Source organism: Acanthopagrus latus, chromosome 16, assembly GCF_904848185.1.
Source record: "Acanthopagrus latus isolate v.2019 chromosome 16, fAcaLat1.1, whole genome shotgun sequence".
NCBI lineage: Eukaryota > Metazoa > Chordata > Actinopteri > Spariformes > Sparidae > Acanthopagrus > Acanthopagrus latus.
In genome coordinates this window covers 8,408,881-8,425,120 of record NC_051054.1, presented here as the reverse complement: position 1 = coordinate 8,425,120, position 16,240 = coordinate 8,408,881, and the positions used below count along the sequence as shown (strand labels likewise).

General features: G+C 42.1%; 2 protein-coding genes across 11 annotated transcripts in view; both read right to left on the bottom strand.

Annotated features, from left to right (window-relative positions):
- dnmt3ab (DNA (cytosine-5-)-methyltransferase 3 alpha b) overlaps nucleotides 1-7,699 on the bottom strand; it is a 45,913-nt gene extending 38,214 nt beyond the window's left edge. For 2 of the 6 annotated variants that reach the window (XM_037071629.1, XM_037071635.1), the window contains exons 1-3: nucleotides 7,453-7,698; nucleotides 5,872-6,139; nucleotides 1,880-1,987 (exon numbers count right to left, since the gene is read on the bottom strand). In XM_037071629.1, the coding sequence (XP_036927524.1) occupies nucleotides 1,880-1,987; nucleotides 5,872-5,952 (189 nt within the window). In that variant the 5' untranslated portion in view covers nucleotides 5,953-6,139; nucleotides 7,453-7,698. Of the gene's footprint in view, nucleotides 1-1,879; nucleotides 1,988-4,935; nucleotides 4,989-5,871; nucleotides 6,140-7,452 lie in introns of those variants that run through there. The other 4 variants (XM_037071633.1, XM_037071630.1, XM_037071631.1 and 1 more) reach the window with 4 other exon arrangements.
- A 3,567-nt stretch (nucleotides 7,700-11,266) lies between these two features.
- The window catches only part of dtnbb (dystrobrevin, beta b), a 35,979-nt gene continuing 31,005 nt past the window's right edge, over nucleotides 11,267-16,240 (bottom strand). For all 5 annotated transcript variants that reach the window (XM_037072487.1, XM_037072489.1, XM_037072490.1 and 2 more), the window contains 2 exons: nucleotides 15,932-15,985; nucleotides 11,267-15,447 (listed from right to left, as the gene is read on the bottom strand). In XM_037072487.1, coding sequence (XP_036928382.1) covers nucleotides 15,422-15,447; nucleotides 15,932-15,985 — 80 coding nt within the window. In that variant the 3' untranslated portion in view covers nucleotides 11,267-15,421. The remainder of the gene's footprint in view (nucleotides 15,448-15,931; nucleotides 15,986-16,240) is intronic.

The window sequence follows — 16,240 nt, the reverse complement described above, 5'->3', positions numbered from 1 at the left end:
TTGGGCAGTAGGAATGCATATAAAAATGAATAAAGCCTTTCATGAAGAAGCTGCGTGTAATCTGATCATTGCCTCCGGTGATTGCATTGTGGGTAATGTAGGCACCTGGTTTTGAAAAGTATGAAGAATGCGAGGAATAAAAAGGTGGTATCTCGGGTTCTGTTTTTTCAAAACCTGGCGCTTACATTACCCACAGTGCCACTTAGTGACATCACTGGAGGCAATTTATCAAATCAGATGCAGCGTCCTCTGGAGTCATAAAAAGCATTATACTACTTGGTGGAGTTACCCTTTAATGAGGTGAAACTAAACTGTGAATTCGGTCTGATTGTGAGGCTAGAGGTGGGAGGTGGTTTTAACTCTGCTATATGATCAGACAGGCACTTTGTTTGAGGGTTACTGAGGGCTCAGCTACTCTCCCACCAAAATGCTTATCGTATGGTCAAACAGTGTCTGAACCCCATTACTGCAATCCGACCTCTCCACTTTTGTTATTCTTCACACAGCTATTTCTGTGCAACACCATGCTTGCCTTCCAGGAAAGATTATCTAAAAACCTGCGCATTTATCCCCATATTCATATGATTAATCACGTCTCGCCCTTCTTAGTGACAGCAGGATTTTCACCCTGCGAGTGAGGACGGCTGGAGCAGCTGCCTTGAGATGTAAACTGGACGACATGTTTTTTGCCTTTTATTTGACATTGAAGACGCAAATAGAGGCAAACAAAGGGAACAAAGGACTCGGGCTGGAATAGAACTGCGGATATTGTGGCTATGTGGCGCACGCTGTAAACATTTGGCTACCATACCGCTCAGTATGGCATAGTTCTTAATGAGCACACCGCAGTCTGGACTCAAGTTTCTGTCAAGACAATATTACATGTCCTTTAAGATTTGGGATGAACCAACCCCAAGTGTCAACATTTCACAACCTGGGAATGCAATAATCAATTATCTTTGTCCAGAATCACTTACTCCTCCTTTAACACAATTATGCTTAGAGAGATTTGTATCATCAGACATTATGACCAAAGAGATTTAAATATGAAATACAAAATGAATCAAAAGGTGCACTATGTAAATTTTAGTAACAATTTTGATCATGAAGTCATATATTTTCAAACTTTGAGACTTCTAGACGGGCGATCTCAAAATACAAGCCTGTCTTCTCTAATGTTTAAAATACAGATATAAACACATGGCTCTGAACATCTGAAACTCATATTAGCTCGTTGGCTATCAGCTTTCAAGAACTCTGTCTCTGTTTGAGACTAGGGATGGAAAAATAACATATTTTGTCACACTCTCGCCAAAAACACTCAGGGTAAGTTGATCATGGTGAATTTCCATTATCAGGATAATCATGAATATTTTCTCGAGTAGCTTGGCATCCTTTTCACTCACAGATGATGTGCGGCCTATCTGTGATGCAACACAAACTGTTCAAATAAAGTGGTGGGTAAGGCGATTTCAGTATGTTTAAGTGCCATTTTAAGTTTTAAGCTCATTCTGATTATTATCAGGATAACATCGTTAATGGCGATCATTCTGCTCATGATAATCATGACAAGAAATGTTCATATCGTTCCATTTATAACAGACTAATAGAAAAAAATTGCATTGTGCACCGTTAGTATTTGTTTTTTATTACTAGTAGTAATTAGCGGGTAAAGGAATACCTCTGCTGAACAAACAATACATGTTCTTTATTTCTTTGATGTTACTGTGCTCGAGGGACTATCTGATATCCAATCTTGACAATGAGCAGTATTTAGTCATTATATTGGAAAACTGACAATAAAATCACTTTAAAACAGGTGTGCATGGATGGATGGATGTAGATTGTAAACTGTCTGACATGTCAAATCAACACTTACTGAAAACTGCTTGCGCTTCCTTCCAGACTTGCCAACTTTACAGGAGGTGCTACTTTTAGCCGACTTCTCCTCTGTCATCAGGTCCATGTCCAGTATTGTGCTTTCACCCTGTCGAGACAAATAAACACATCATGTACAACTTGGACTTCTAATAACTGGAGTAACATTGTCAAATTTTCCTTTTTCAAGCCTGGATGTACATAAGACATTGCGTCTTTCCAGGTTATGACAGACGGTGTTTGTGCATACGGTAAGCTAAGTGTTTGCTTTCCCTCAGCTAAAGATGCTTTAGTTGTGACACACTTGAACATTTCTGGGGGGGGGGGGGGCCCTGCAGTGGGTTCCTGAGTGTCGTTGGCCTGGGTGGACAATGAGACAGATAGAAAACTGAGTGGCACGTTCCTTTGAACTCGGCTGAAGTGAAAGCTCCACGGACGCAGCGCTGACCTTCTGCAGACAATCCCCTCTTGACACCGTTACAAAGACGTCGACCGGCCCCCACCTCCCCCTTGCTGCAATTTCCCTTTGATTAATAAAACTGTCTACCCCCATGAACAAAGCCCCATGTCCGCCACCACCGAGTACCCCTGGGGTGGATGGGAGAAAAGATGATCCTAATGTAGATGCTTTGAGTTTCAATATTGACTGAATAGGACCACCAGCACCAGGTCTGAATGCAAATGAGATTGCAAGGCCATTCCTGACAGCTGCGGTGAGGGGGGGCGGAGGGCTGGGTCCTTATTAAATTCCTTCAGTGGTGAATGTGAGATTCCCTTTCGAGATAAATGAGCTCTCAGCACCGTAGGGCATCCTGGTGACCGGGTCCCTCCGCTGACTTGTTGTTAAGTGCTTTTATTTTAATCTCGGCCACTGTGGCGAGGATGACATGACGGAAGATTACTGTAAGGAACCGCGTGACTTTGTCGTCTATAATGGATCATGTTTAATACAGTAAGACAAGTAGGGGAGGCCAGGGACACGTGCAACACCTTAAATTTCGCCAATACAAAGCAAAGTAGAGTGATAAAAACTGCACGTGCGGCTACATCACCATCCTGCTTCACAATATTGCTGCAAAATTATCTGGAAGCAGCAGTGTGTAGGATACAGTGGACAACAATGTGACAGGCCGTATCTAGACTCGTTTGGTTTGTCTGCTCTGGGCTACTGTAGGCGGTGTAACATGCCGGACTCTGTGGAAGGGGATCCACTCAATCTGTTGATATAAACGTCATTCTAAAGCATCAAAAAGTAATTGATAACATAATTATGAATATCATACACAGTTTATGCCAACAGATCCTCCCTAAATGCTAAACACTGGACCTCTTACATTGCAACAACCACAAATGTTGGTTAAAAACAAGTTCAGGGGATCATATTTTGGCGTTGGAATTATTTCTAGTCAATGTAAATAGACACTGTTTCAAAATTCTCTTGTATAACAGAACCATCTTTGTATTATGGATTTCATTTACAGTCTATGATGCTTGTGTGGTTGAAAACTATGGGTTCCCTTTGGCAGACTCAGGGACATCCATGAACGCAATACTACGTAGCTGTGAGATACAGCGACTTAAATACTCGGTCAACAATCCAAACAATACCGACTAAATGCTGTTTGGAGTCATGTATTACAATGCTGTCAAAATGTGTGTTTCAGCGCTGCGATGGTCTCTCGTGAGTCCATGTGTGGCTTCACACCTGCGAATCCATGAGACTGAGCAACACAACTAACTTCAGTTTTGATTGGGACAAAATCCCTCATAGTATAAACTGACCGTATCACTTTTGTGTGTAAGCTGCTGTTGTAATGCAGCAGTTTTGTACAAAGATATTATTGTGGTTGGTTCTGTACATTCCTAACCAGGTCACACAGTCTGACGAGTCACGGTACATGTTGTAACACCTGCCAGGGACCTTTGCGTCATCTCATCAGTCATCACCTTCTCTCTCTGCTCTGTTTTCCAGTAAAAGCCTTCCCAAAACAGGGCTGCACATTATGGTAAACACAATCGTACTGCAATTATTTTGTTAGATACTGTGATTGCAATATGATTCAAGATTAGTTTAAACGATTATTTTCAATGGGATGGGACATTTCTTGAGGTCTGAACCAAACGAAAATGTTTTCTCCAGAACTGCACGTCAGGGCATCTCTGGCAGCAGCACAGCACGTCATGATCACACTGTCTTGTCACACATTTGACCTTTCATCCAAACATTTTCAGCTTCCTTTGATTTGTACATTGCGCTCTGGCCACGTTTCGATTTGGATTCAGATTAATTGCGCAGCCCTTCTTAAAAGCTACTCTCAAGAAACTGGACTCCTGCACACACTGAGTCCAGCAGACTCCACTTGTTCAATAATTTAAGAGATTGGTGGATGTTAATAAACACCGGCAGGAATTTCAAAAGGTCAGGCCATGTTACACCCTGAGAGTGCTGGCTACTAAAATGGAATAAATCCATCAACCATTAGGGTCCCGGGGTGATAAACTGATTTGCATAAAGAGATGGATGTAAGTGAGTAACTGTTGCTGTGATTAATGGGTAAACAGGGTTGTAATTGACAAATATCGCTCTAAAATCATCGAAATTCCTCTGTGGATTTCTGGGTGAAAATACAGAGCTGATTATTTTAAATGTAGATTTCAATGCTTTTGATAGAGAACGTGTTTTGCAGATGGTCCCCGTTCATTGTGTGATTACTAATAGAGAGCCTGGTGCTTCAGTTTTTCCTTACAGGGCGACAGAATTTGCATAGATAATAGCACATTTTGAGTGCAGCCTGGTGTGCAGGCTCATTTGGGAACCACTTACATGGATGACACAATTCAGTGGTGCCTGCAGGAACAGCCTACACTGCACCGCTCATTCAATTCCCAACCCGAGCGAATGCTCAGACACACACCGAATGGAAAATAACACGCCATTTTCACACACAGCTTCACTCTGATGTGTTCTGCACAATGGAAAAAAATAAACAGAATAAACCTGAAATATGGTTAGTTGTTGCCTGGAGTGAACCCAACTGCATTGTCAATATCTCTTACCCTATTTCCGTCTGGGTAGCCGGTTATTTAAGGCAATGTCTGTTGCCAGGCAACAGGACTAAGGGCAGTTCTGTGTAATGGGAACATGGAAGGAAGAGGACAGATCCCCCCAGTAAAAAAAAAAAAACCCAGAGCTAGAGAGCCGTTCCAGCTCCAGCTCAACCTACACCAGCCAACGCCCACGTCACCAACCACCATTACAGCAGCAACTGTCACAGAATACGGCTGCATCTCGCAGCAGCCGGCTGCGCGGGGATGCTGCCGCTGCCGCTGTGAAGCATCAGTGATGCTGCAGACGGAGATAATGAGTCCGTCTGCATCATGACATGGCACTCCGTATGCAGATGGACACTGACTATTTCTCCACTGAACAGAAGGAAATTATGCTGCAGTCTCTCCGGATCAATAAGGCATTAGGTTGACATTCATAACATTGGGAAAGGTTTTTAATTGGCTTTGACCCGAACTTGCACCAATATCTGAGTGCCCTCATCAATATACTATCAGCATAATGACACTCACACACCGCACTCATTCATGCACACATGCGCGCTCTTTACAGATATTTTTAGGAAAATAGTAAAAGCCACACTGTGCTACATCATCACTGGAGTGAGTAATCTCCTCCTAAATCAGATCTGGAGAGCGCAACGCCTTTCAGATAAATTGCATTTTTCACTGATGGAGAGTAAAATCCCAAATTAATCAGCAGCTTATCCCTAACTCGTTCCAAAAAAAAAAAAAAAAAAAAAAAGCCACAACACCACTGAATGAACCTTTTGAACCTTCTGGCAATAAAGCCGAGAAATCCCGAGTCATTCACCAACATGCCGGGCTCTCAGAGGAGCCTCATAAATACCTCGAGCGAGATTCCTGAGGCGTGCTTTCATATTTCACACGTGTTTTTTTTTTTTTTGTTTTTTCTGTCCACCTTACCATTCTGCTTCCAGGTGAGTCAGCGTAGTCTGAGGATTTGAATGCAGTGGTGTTGGTGTTGGTGACAGTGTTGGACGGCATCGCGGTGAAGGCGGGGGGCTCTTCTGGGTGGTGGTGAGGTGGGGGGGTGGGGGCTTAATGTTCTCGATGTGGAGGATGAGAGGTGGATACAAACTCAAAGAAACAACAAAACAAAACAAAAGGAATGAGAGATGATCCCTCTTCTCTCTCTCTCTCTCTCTCTTTCTCTCTCTCTCTCTCGGCTCTCCTGAGAAGAAGGGAGAAAAGAAAAAGGGACAGTCACTGCTTGTTCCTGATCGCTCGAGAATGGTTACATTTCACTTTTTCCTGTCATACTGAGGCTGTTTCTGAGCATCAGCTTTCCCTTTTGTTGAGTGCACGTCATGCATAGGACCCTCACAGGCTTCTATAGGATACTGTATGGCTACTATTGCCTATAGGGCCTGGACCACTTTTCTTTTTTTCTTTTTTTCTTTTTACACCACAGGGTTGTATGGGTGTACAGTAGTAGTCGACTTAAATGGCTTCTGACATGCACCCAGAATTAACCCAGGATGATTACATATTATTACATCATTAATATTTCATGTTTAACCTTAAGCGTCTGGGTTAAAGTGCCTCCAGCAGGCAGCCATGCGCACACAGAGAGGAGCACACACACTGTTGCACTCTGGAAATGTGCAAAAAAATTTAAAAATCAAAAAAGACAGATCATCAGCCTGCACATCTACATTCACATGGGATGTCTTCACTTTCCTCTAAGGGGTTAAAAAAGAAATCGAGATTGATGACAGCCGCCTCTCACTTATCCACCATGCCCTGCAAATGAAGTCCTTCCCTCCCGCAAAATAAACAACATTAATTGCAGGCAACAACCAGAACGTGTTATCTTGAGAAAATAATTTATTGTTAAAAAAAAAAAAAAAAAAAAAGAGGGGAGGGGGGGGCAACACAGGCGTTCAGTGTCACCGCATGTCCACGCACATCACGCTTTTGCAACCGAGGCCACACGTTTTCTCCACTCACTGCCATCGACCCACTCTGCGTGGATTATTCAACTGGCGAAGCGTTTTTTAGAAAATTTACAAAGTTTGAGACGTGTTTTTTTTTTTTTTTTTTTTCTGCAGGAGGGGAAGTCTTGCAATATGACCCAGGGGGTTGTGGCTCGCTCTCTCTCTCTCTCTCTTTTTTTTTTTTTTTTTTTTTTTACAGGCCACGGCCACTCAACTATAAATCGCCGTTATATATTTTTCTTTTAATGAGGCCAGTGGCTTCTTCCAGGAGCCCGCGGTCCTGGTACCGTGCTCTAAAATTCGGTCAAGTTCAAGTGCACGTCGCGATGTCCAATCAGCACATCTGCAAAAGAGGAGAGGAGAGAAAAAAAGAAAAAAAAAAAAAGAAGCAAACCCCTCTAAAATCGCTATTTCCCCGTCTCCATCGAGCGCCTTCCGCTCTCGGGGCTTTCACGTTATTGTTCGCATAAAGGTTACCCTTCCTGCGCGGCTACTAGTGCCGGGTTAAACGGATTTAAAAATGCGTGAATCGCTGTGTGTTCGTTACCCGATTTTCCCAAGTCCCAGGCCTGACCCTTTTTGTCTCGCTTGCCTCCCGGAGCCTCCTTCCTCTTCTCTCCCCGTCCTCCACCTCCCCAGCCGGCCAGCTCTCTTCCAGATGCACCGCTCTCACTGCAGGGGCCTGCAGACTGTCTGCCGGCTGCCGCGGGTCCTAAAGACTGCCCGGTTCAGCACAGACACCGCGGCGTGCAGACAGTGTGGCAGGGGCAAAGGGGGTGAAAGTGGACTGAAGCAGAGGCGGAAGCAGTTCTCAGGTCTTGCACTTGAGTAAAAGTAACACAATCACAGTTCAGATATACTCTATTAGAAGTAAAGGTTTTATTAAAGGATAAGTTCACCCAAAAAAGAAAACGCACTCTTTATCTGCTCACCTGCTTGCTGATGGAGAGTCCTGTGATGTTTTTTCTGTCCACAAAATATTTCTGGTGTCTCAGAGTGCCACAGTGTTGCAGCAAAAACAGCTGAAGTAGATGGGGACTGGTTTTTAAAACAAGACAGAAAAACAGAAAAACAAGAAAAACAAAACCATAAAATGTCTCCGCGCAGCTTGTCCAGGGTTATCAAAGTAACTTGTAAGTACTGTTGTCAAATATATGTAGTGGAGGAGAAAGAACAATATATGTCGGAAACTGATTTAAGTTATTAAACCAACATTAACATGCAAGACGCTCTCTATGATATTCTGTAGGCATGAAACGCTGCAGATGTGCCCTTTGTTTTATTCTTATCTTTTCATTTCACATCAGTGTAGCAGTAGAGATATAGACAGTAAACATGGGGGTAATGCAGTAATGCTTCAGAATGTGTATTCAAAGGTTTAAACATTAGTTTCGGACTGCACTTCCATGCCATATATTCTAACTAATGTTACACCTTAGATACACTCGAGTGGCCCGGGAGCCCCATAAGAAGCTCTCCTGTCCCTCTTGGGAGCAAAAATAAACGCTAGAAAATAAACATTAGAAATGCCTTATTCCTGAAAGCAACCAATCAAGCAGACATAGGAGGGGCACAAACTAAAGCATGCAACAACTTTCATGGTTCACAATGATATCTACACGGTCCTTATGCACACATGTTAACTCATTAACTCATTACAAATTAGATTTACTCAAATGAAACAAAAAAAAAACAAAAAAAAAAAAACGTTAATGAGCCCGGTTAGTCTGCACAGCTTCAATCTCACACAACAAAGTAATGTTATCAAAATGTTGACAAAGTGAACAGGAACCTGAGGAGACTTCCTCGTTTTTAATTTGCTGCATTTATGGGCCCCCTGGTGGCTGTGGGGCCCTAAGCAGCCATGTAATTAGCTGATGCCTCAGGCCAGCTTTGAGGCCTGCTCAAATGAAACATGTGCTTCCTCTTGTTCTGACAATACTACACAGAATATTTACTGCTTGATTACAGTGTGAACTCTTAATTTACCGTCTCATTTTCAACGAATATACAAGTCTACTGGGTACATACTCAGTTTACATACTTTTGTGCAGGCGTATATTGTATATTGTTATATTGTTATGTGTGCTCTTTAAGTGCAGTGACGCTCAAATTTTCCGGGAAAGAAATTCAGACTTGTCAAACACAGGTGTAGCTAATAATACATGTATCACTGTTAACTGCGTTAACATTAATTGCTGGAACTGAATCACCATTGATGTTATTAGTTCTACCTGCGCTTGTCCTGCTATGACGAGTCAAAATGTCTGCTTTTAGTTTTATTTATCTGTTCCATTTGGGGATGATGAAGAAACAAGATTGCTCTGATGTTATCTAAAATGAGCAGGAGCACAGTGGAAAGACTTGGGAGCGACATGTTCGTAAAATCCACAAAAATACAAGTTTCTGTCTGTAAAGCAAGAAATTCTTGCATCCCTTGTGTGCATGGATTTTGGCAGTTTGGGCTAGAGTTCAACTTGGACCTTATATTTGCATAACAGAAACTAAAAAGCAGCATGCATGAAGAGATGTACTGTACAGTCCATGTTCATCATGTCATTTGAGCACTCAAATAATGTATATAAATAAATTCTTGTGTTTTTTGTTCTTGAACTTTCCATGTTCTGATACTTTATACTCTTACTCGACTATATATATGGAGGTAAATATTGTACTTTTACTAGGCTGCATTTACTGGATAGCTTTAGCAGTGTTGTATAAAGTACCCAGAGGTCATACTTCACATAAAATTAAAGATATAGTTTGGAAATATTACTATGTTTTTAAAAGTGAGCCACCTCCTTCCAAAGAGTTGTATTTGTAACAACAGGATATTGACACTGTTTTGATAAAAATATTGTTGAATATGCACAAACAAGCAGTACTGGATGTGTAATTTGAAACAGATAATCAGACTTTTCAGGTGCCCTGCACTGAAAAGTCATGCAGCCTTGACTCTGTACATCAAAGCAGCTGTAGGAGTATGTAGCTCCTCTGGTGCACTATCATTCATTTGATCGTCCGAGCAGAAACTTCATCTAGCTCCACATCTTCACCTCATTTCCTAGAAGAGTGCAGCCAGAGCAAGTTATCAAATCTCTTATCACTTTCAGCCCATTAACCCTGCAGCGGCCCGCCACGCTCATCCCATTCACGCCCACTAGACGGAGACAGCAGTGAGGTTGCCCAGATGCGGCTGGAGGCTCTCAGGGCAACTCCCTGTGTGAGGCAGATTGAGTGCTTTTGAGGGGCAACGAAGGAGACAGAGGAAATGTGTGTGCAGCGGGCGGATGTGGTTCACTGATCTGGAAGCAGCGGCGTCTCCTCTTTCTCATTGAGTCAGTGGCACTGAGTGGTTCACATGAGGACAGCAGGAGCGGCGAGATGCCACATGACCTACAGACGGGAGCAGCGCGCTGCCGGCTGTTTGCTCCCCGAAACCCACAGAGGAGGATGCTGATAAGGTCAAAGTGTCTCAACCTCATCTCACCTGGGTAGTATTCTTTCGTCACTGTCTGAGCCTGAAGCTGCAGGGAAAAGGCCAGAGATTGTAAATGAAGCAGGAGGGGGCATTTTCATGTGGTGGATATGTTAGAAGGAAGGGTTTGACAACACATGAACAGGGGACAGGTCAGCCACAAAAGACACAGTTTGATTTAAGTGTTTTATTTACCTCAGTGTCCATGTGGAACCAAGGACTGCAACTCAAAAGCAAGCACAACAAAGAAATACAAACGTAGATAGGGGATAGGAGATAGGGGGAAATTTTACCTCAGTGTTACTTTAACATACCAAAAGGAACTTAGTGAAACTCATCAGTCTCAATTTAAAGATATAATTCTGCATAAAAATCCAACAGTGTTCAAACCCAAAGAGACCCCCAAGATGACCCAAGATAACAGTGTGTTTCATTTGCTTGCCTGTTGCTACTTCCAAGACTGGGGAAAGAATTGTAGACAAGCCCAGACTTAACACGAATAAAGTGTTATCACAATATTTCTTCCTTAAACAAGTGTGCCCGAGTCGTATCAGATAGACTGTAATCAGTATGAGGGCTGTACAAAGGTGCATTCAACCCCAGCGAGCCGAGGCTTGGCCCCGGGATCATTTGTTTTTATTCCTGTTACTCACGCAGTGTTTATCCGCCCCAAAAGAAGCCAGATTACATTACAAGGTCCCATGAATGTAATACAAGTTTTAACAGATTCTTCTCTGATAAAACCGGTGACATGAACTGGGAAAGGATCTCGTCTATCACTTTCCAACCCCAATAAATGATGTTATGTGTTTGACTGAGGGACCTTTTGGTGAAGATGAATCCACAAAATACACACTCACAATCACGACACGACCCGCCGGAGCCATATTTTAAATCTTTTTAATATATCTCACATTTGATTTATTTACAAAAGACAGTGGCTTTGTGACATAAAACTATGTTTCTGTAAAATCAACATGAGAAACAAATGTGTACCAGAAGCGTAACCGTACAGAACACATACATAGATAAATAACATCAGGGGAGCGTCGTCGTCGAGGTCGTCCTCTCTGTCTCTCTGCAAACAATAAAAGGGTCACAATGTATGTACGCACCTCCGTGTGACCGGCTGCGTTTTATTTGTGTTTACCCCGAGTTTGTTCCGACAGGGTATACAGTATTGCCTCCATGTTGGCTAAAATGACATCAGTGACTGTCTATCAGTAAGATTTGGAATGTGTCTTTATAATATACTTAATGCAAGTTTTTTTTTCCAGCAGCAGAAAAAAACAAACAAAAAAAACATTGACTGTGAAACATCTCCAGGCATTCTGTGAATAAACTATGGGCAACAACAACATACTAATGCAGATATACTTTGATATATACCTGTAATTTTGTGTGACACACAATGTCTGCAAACAGTTTGGCACAAATGTAAAGGCTGAGCATCAGTTTCACATTTATAATAAATAAATAAAAAAAAAAAAACTCTACAAAGTCACAGACATTAAAGGCTGATAGATCATCTTATCTGCAGAATGGTTACATTATACAGCACTTTACAGAACCGCTACAGGCACAAACTGAAAGAACGAAAACAAAGCTAACTTCTGACGTCAAATGCATGGCGAGATTGAAGGGGAAGACGATTTTTTTTTTTTTTTTCCTTTCTTTGCCTTTTAGCAATTTCTGGACCTTTTCCGCTAAAGCCAGCGCTTAAAATGAATTTGTATGTTTGGGTGCAATTGTGAGTATGCACATGAATCTGCATTTTGACAAACTCATTACATTAACTATACTCCACTTATATTGTAAACCAGAATAATAAACAATGATGGTAACACAGAGCGGAACAGAGAACTGAATGAAAACATCACATTTAGAACGTTGATAACAGAGGAGCCTCTTTTTGTTATTTTTCTCGACACAGTGTCACAGGTTGTTGAAACTTTATACTTAGCTTTTAGGCTAGGCTTACTGTACAAATGTCAGAGAAAAAAAAAAGAAAAAAAAAGTTTTCAGTCCCGTTCAGCCCGATTTTACCACACAACTCGTTTTGAAAGCATCACGTACCGTTCTGCAACTCTTCCCGCTAAAAAGCAAACATTGCTCATTTTTCATTTGAGATGTACGGCTACCCTGAAGGACAAAGAAAGACATAGAACCAGAAGACAAAAAATGTAAAGGTAACTTTGACCTGATCGCAGTCTGACTCAAGACAAAGAGCTACCTCTGTGACAGCTTTGCTTTTCCCGTGAAAGACACTAATTTCACACACAGACAAACTATATCCAACAACATGCTTCACCAAATAGCACTTCAGAAAAAACTTCTCTCCCTCTGATGATCCACATTCTTTGCTCAGCGTTGTATCACTTGCTGTTGTTTTCCTCTGTATATCGAAGGAGTTTCATTCCAAAATCAGAAAAAGGTGACCGATGGAATTAGAGTTTCAACTCAGGCAAGTCAAATGACTTATTTGTGAATAACAGTGGATGTATATTTCAGAATGAAACCCTCCATCTTTAACCACTATTGAAGGTGCAATGTATAAGATGTGGCCAGTATAACTAATATCATTAATGAAATGTGAGATAATAACAGTTTTGACGTTGTGCCGAAGACGAGACTATGTATTGTGCCTGCAGAAATATCTACTGAGGTTAGCATGCTAACCAGTTAGCACCAGCTCGTTCTGTCTTGTGCCAATAGTCTGATAGTGGAGCCCACTGTAACTTAAACTTAATTTTCTGTTTGTGTGACTTTGCATTTTTACAACCATCACCAACACTGGTTTAGTAAAAATAAATCCTAAATTCACGGCTCAAGGCGCTGCTTGTTATGCTCTTCGCACCTCTCTTGTCCACTGCTTGCCTTGTCCCTAGGCCGTCCTCAGCAAAGGACGCAAAGGAGGAAGTCTGGCAGAGATATGCAAACAGAGACGAGTCTGCTTTCGAGGGCGATCATGGTTATGTGAAAGTCAACAGTGAGTTACTTTAAATTACCAACAAAGATAAGTTCCGTAACGTACATCATGTAGAGTTTCGCACATCACGTAGGTACAATAGGAACTGAAGTTGCGTAAGTTACGTACTTAATTTAACCCAAACCGTGACGTTTCCTTCAACCCAACCAAGTAGTTTTCTTGGTCACCCAATGAAACTGTGAGTGTACGACGAATGTAGGTGCTTCGCTAGTACATTGCAAAGGTCATCTTGTTTTGGGAATGGTGATATATGTCATTTTTGGAGTCAGTGGCAATCAAAGTACTCCTTGTAAAGTATGAGGATGGCGGAGTCCTGGTCAGAGCCACTGTAGATCACCTTAGCACATGTTGACTTAAGCCCTGTTGGGTCCTGATCTGGCCGTGCTCACTGGGGGGGAGGGCTGCTGAACCCGGTTCCGCTGCCCACAGTGTAATTGCCTACAGTCCCTCCCTTACTGAGCTGAATACCTAACAGCAGCCACAGAAAGCTGAAGCGCTTACCCATTTGTTTGGAGTGATCCTCGACAGGTGGCCCATTCTTACACATTGCACCTTTAACATGTGGCCAGTGTTGTCCAGCAGTGAAAAGACGTGACTACCATACAATCAAGAGTAGCTCTGCAGTCCCTGAGCACCTACCTTCATTGCGCATAAACATGATCAATATTCTTTAATCTTAACTAAATAAAGCTATCGAAGCATTTTCCTACTTGCTTACTACGACCGTACGTCCTTACATACTGTATAAGTGTTCATTTTGTAACACACAACTAAAACTCAGTGCCTAGTTCAGTACTACATCCTGAGGTGCTTCCCTACACTTGAAACAATAAATACTGAGGCTACCAGCTAGTCAGGTGTGTTCAGCTAAGTTCTCACAGGGAAGAGACAATTTCAGTTTTAAGTAGCCCCTTGGTTTCCCTTAATTGCGCAGCCCTCTTATTTGCAAGGGTGGCTCACTGAGAGCACAGTAGCAGCAGTATAGTGTGTGACTCGCTGAGTGTGTTTACGTGCACACAATATTCTGGTTGCCGGTGATTATTCCTGGTTCCTTCTTCATGCTACGTTAACAGACACCCCTGCACACATTTTGCGTCCTGAAATTGAACTAAAAACAAAAACAAAACAAAAAACGCTCATCGGTTTGGGACAGCCAGGAGAATGTTAGCTTAGCTTAGCATTAAGGCTGGAAATGGGTGGCATGCTACAGCTAGCATGGCTCCGTCCAACAGTAAAAAAAAAAAAATTAACCTACTTGCAACTGTTGCGAAATATATCTTCTCTGTTTGATCAAATTGTGTTTTTATAGGAGGGATTGTGTGCTTAGCTATTTCCATTTCTCTTTCATGACTTCCTGTAGTCCCCTGCTGACCCTCCATCCTCACGGTGACACGGCAAGTCAGCTTCAACAAACTTCAGAATATGGATGTGCACGTAAACACACTCAGCGTGAATTATGAGGCAGGACACTTTTGACACCCCCAGCCGTCGTCATAAACCCCACAAAGAGCTGGCATAGCATGGTACAGTACCTAAAATCCAGACATGAGTGCAACTTCATGCAAAATTGATACCAAAAAAAAAAGAAAAAAAAAAGAGGAAATTATAATACTAGCGCTAATCATACAAAAGCAATGACGGGGCGCATGTTGTGACAGGAGGTCACGTTCATGTCGGGGCGTTTTGCCACGTTCGTGTGTGTTTTACAGTATTTTATATACAGAATGATCTGCTGCGATGGAACGGTCGGGGGAGAAAGCACAGCAAGCCATTCCTTAGCAGTCATGAGGGAAATCATCGGGTAATTACAGCAGTTTTTTTTTTTGTTTACAGGACAACATACACACTCGCTAATTAGACACATCTTGCTACCTGCAGATGTGAAGAAACGTTTTTTTGTTTTTTTTTTCACATAGTGAAATCCTGTTTGATTACAGCATGCATTACTCTACGTGCTAATGCCAGGGGTCGTTGTTGTTGTTGTTGTTGTGACTGATTCTTCCCAGTTGATGACTGTATGTCCTTACAGGGTGGGATGGTGTCTGGTCCTCAGTGCTTCGGTACTCTCACTGTGCCTGGAGACACACACAGAAGATCAAATTTAGTCTGAATTAATTTGTAAAATAAAATTTAAAAAGTGACTCTCTGGCTGCGTGCTCTGAAGCCTTCCTACTTTGGATGGAGGGTTGAAGCAGGAGCTCATTATAACGAGCCAAACAGGAACTTAAAAAGCTGATAAAGGAGTCATGCAAATGTTTAGCTGCGGTTCCCAATCCAACAAATGAAGAAACAACTGTGTCTTTATTAGCACATTTTATTGAGATCATTTTATTTGGATGTTTTGTAAGATGACATAATTTACCTGTTATCATGATCTCCTCAAAATCTCAAAATAACAGGATGAGTTACTTGATGCTGAGGTCATAGAATGAAATACATTAGCAAAACCACAGCTGTTCTTGGCTTTGCATACTGAGTAAACCATTTGCATCCTGTTTTCGAACTCTATATGTTATGACTGGCTCTGAAAGATTAAAGCCGGAAACTAGTAAGACCTACCTCTGTCCCCGCCGTTCCTCATGTTGGTCTCCTCTTCGTCTGCCCCGTCATCCACTTCAAAATTAAAACCAGCAACAATGTTTTTGGTGAGTATGTGTTGGCTCAAATACAGAGAGGGCAACATCAGAATCAGGTGTGAGAATGACAAAAGTGCGAGAAAGACGTCTGATGTAGAGAACACAATGACACGCAGAATACCTTAAAGGGGAATTATGGTATTTTTAAACCTTGGTCCTGTATTTACACATCTGACTCAAGGAGAAGTCTCGTCCTGAGAGTGGACTCACATTGTCACTGTTGTCTCCCTGC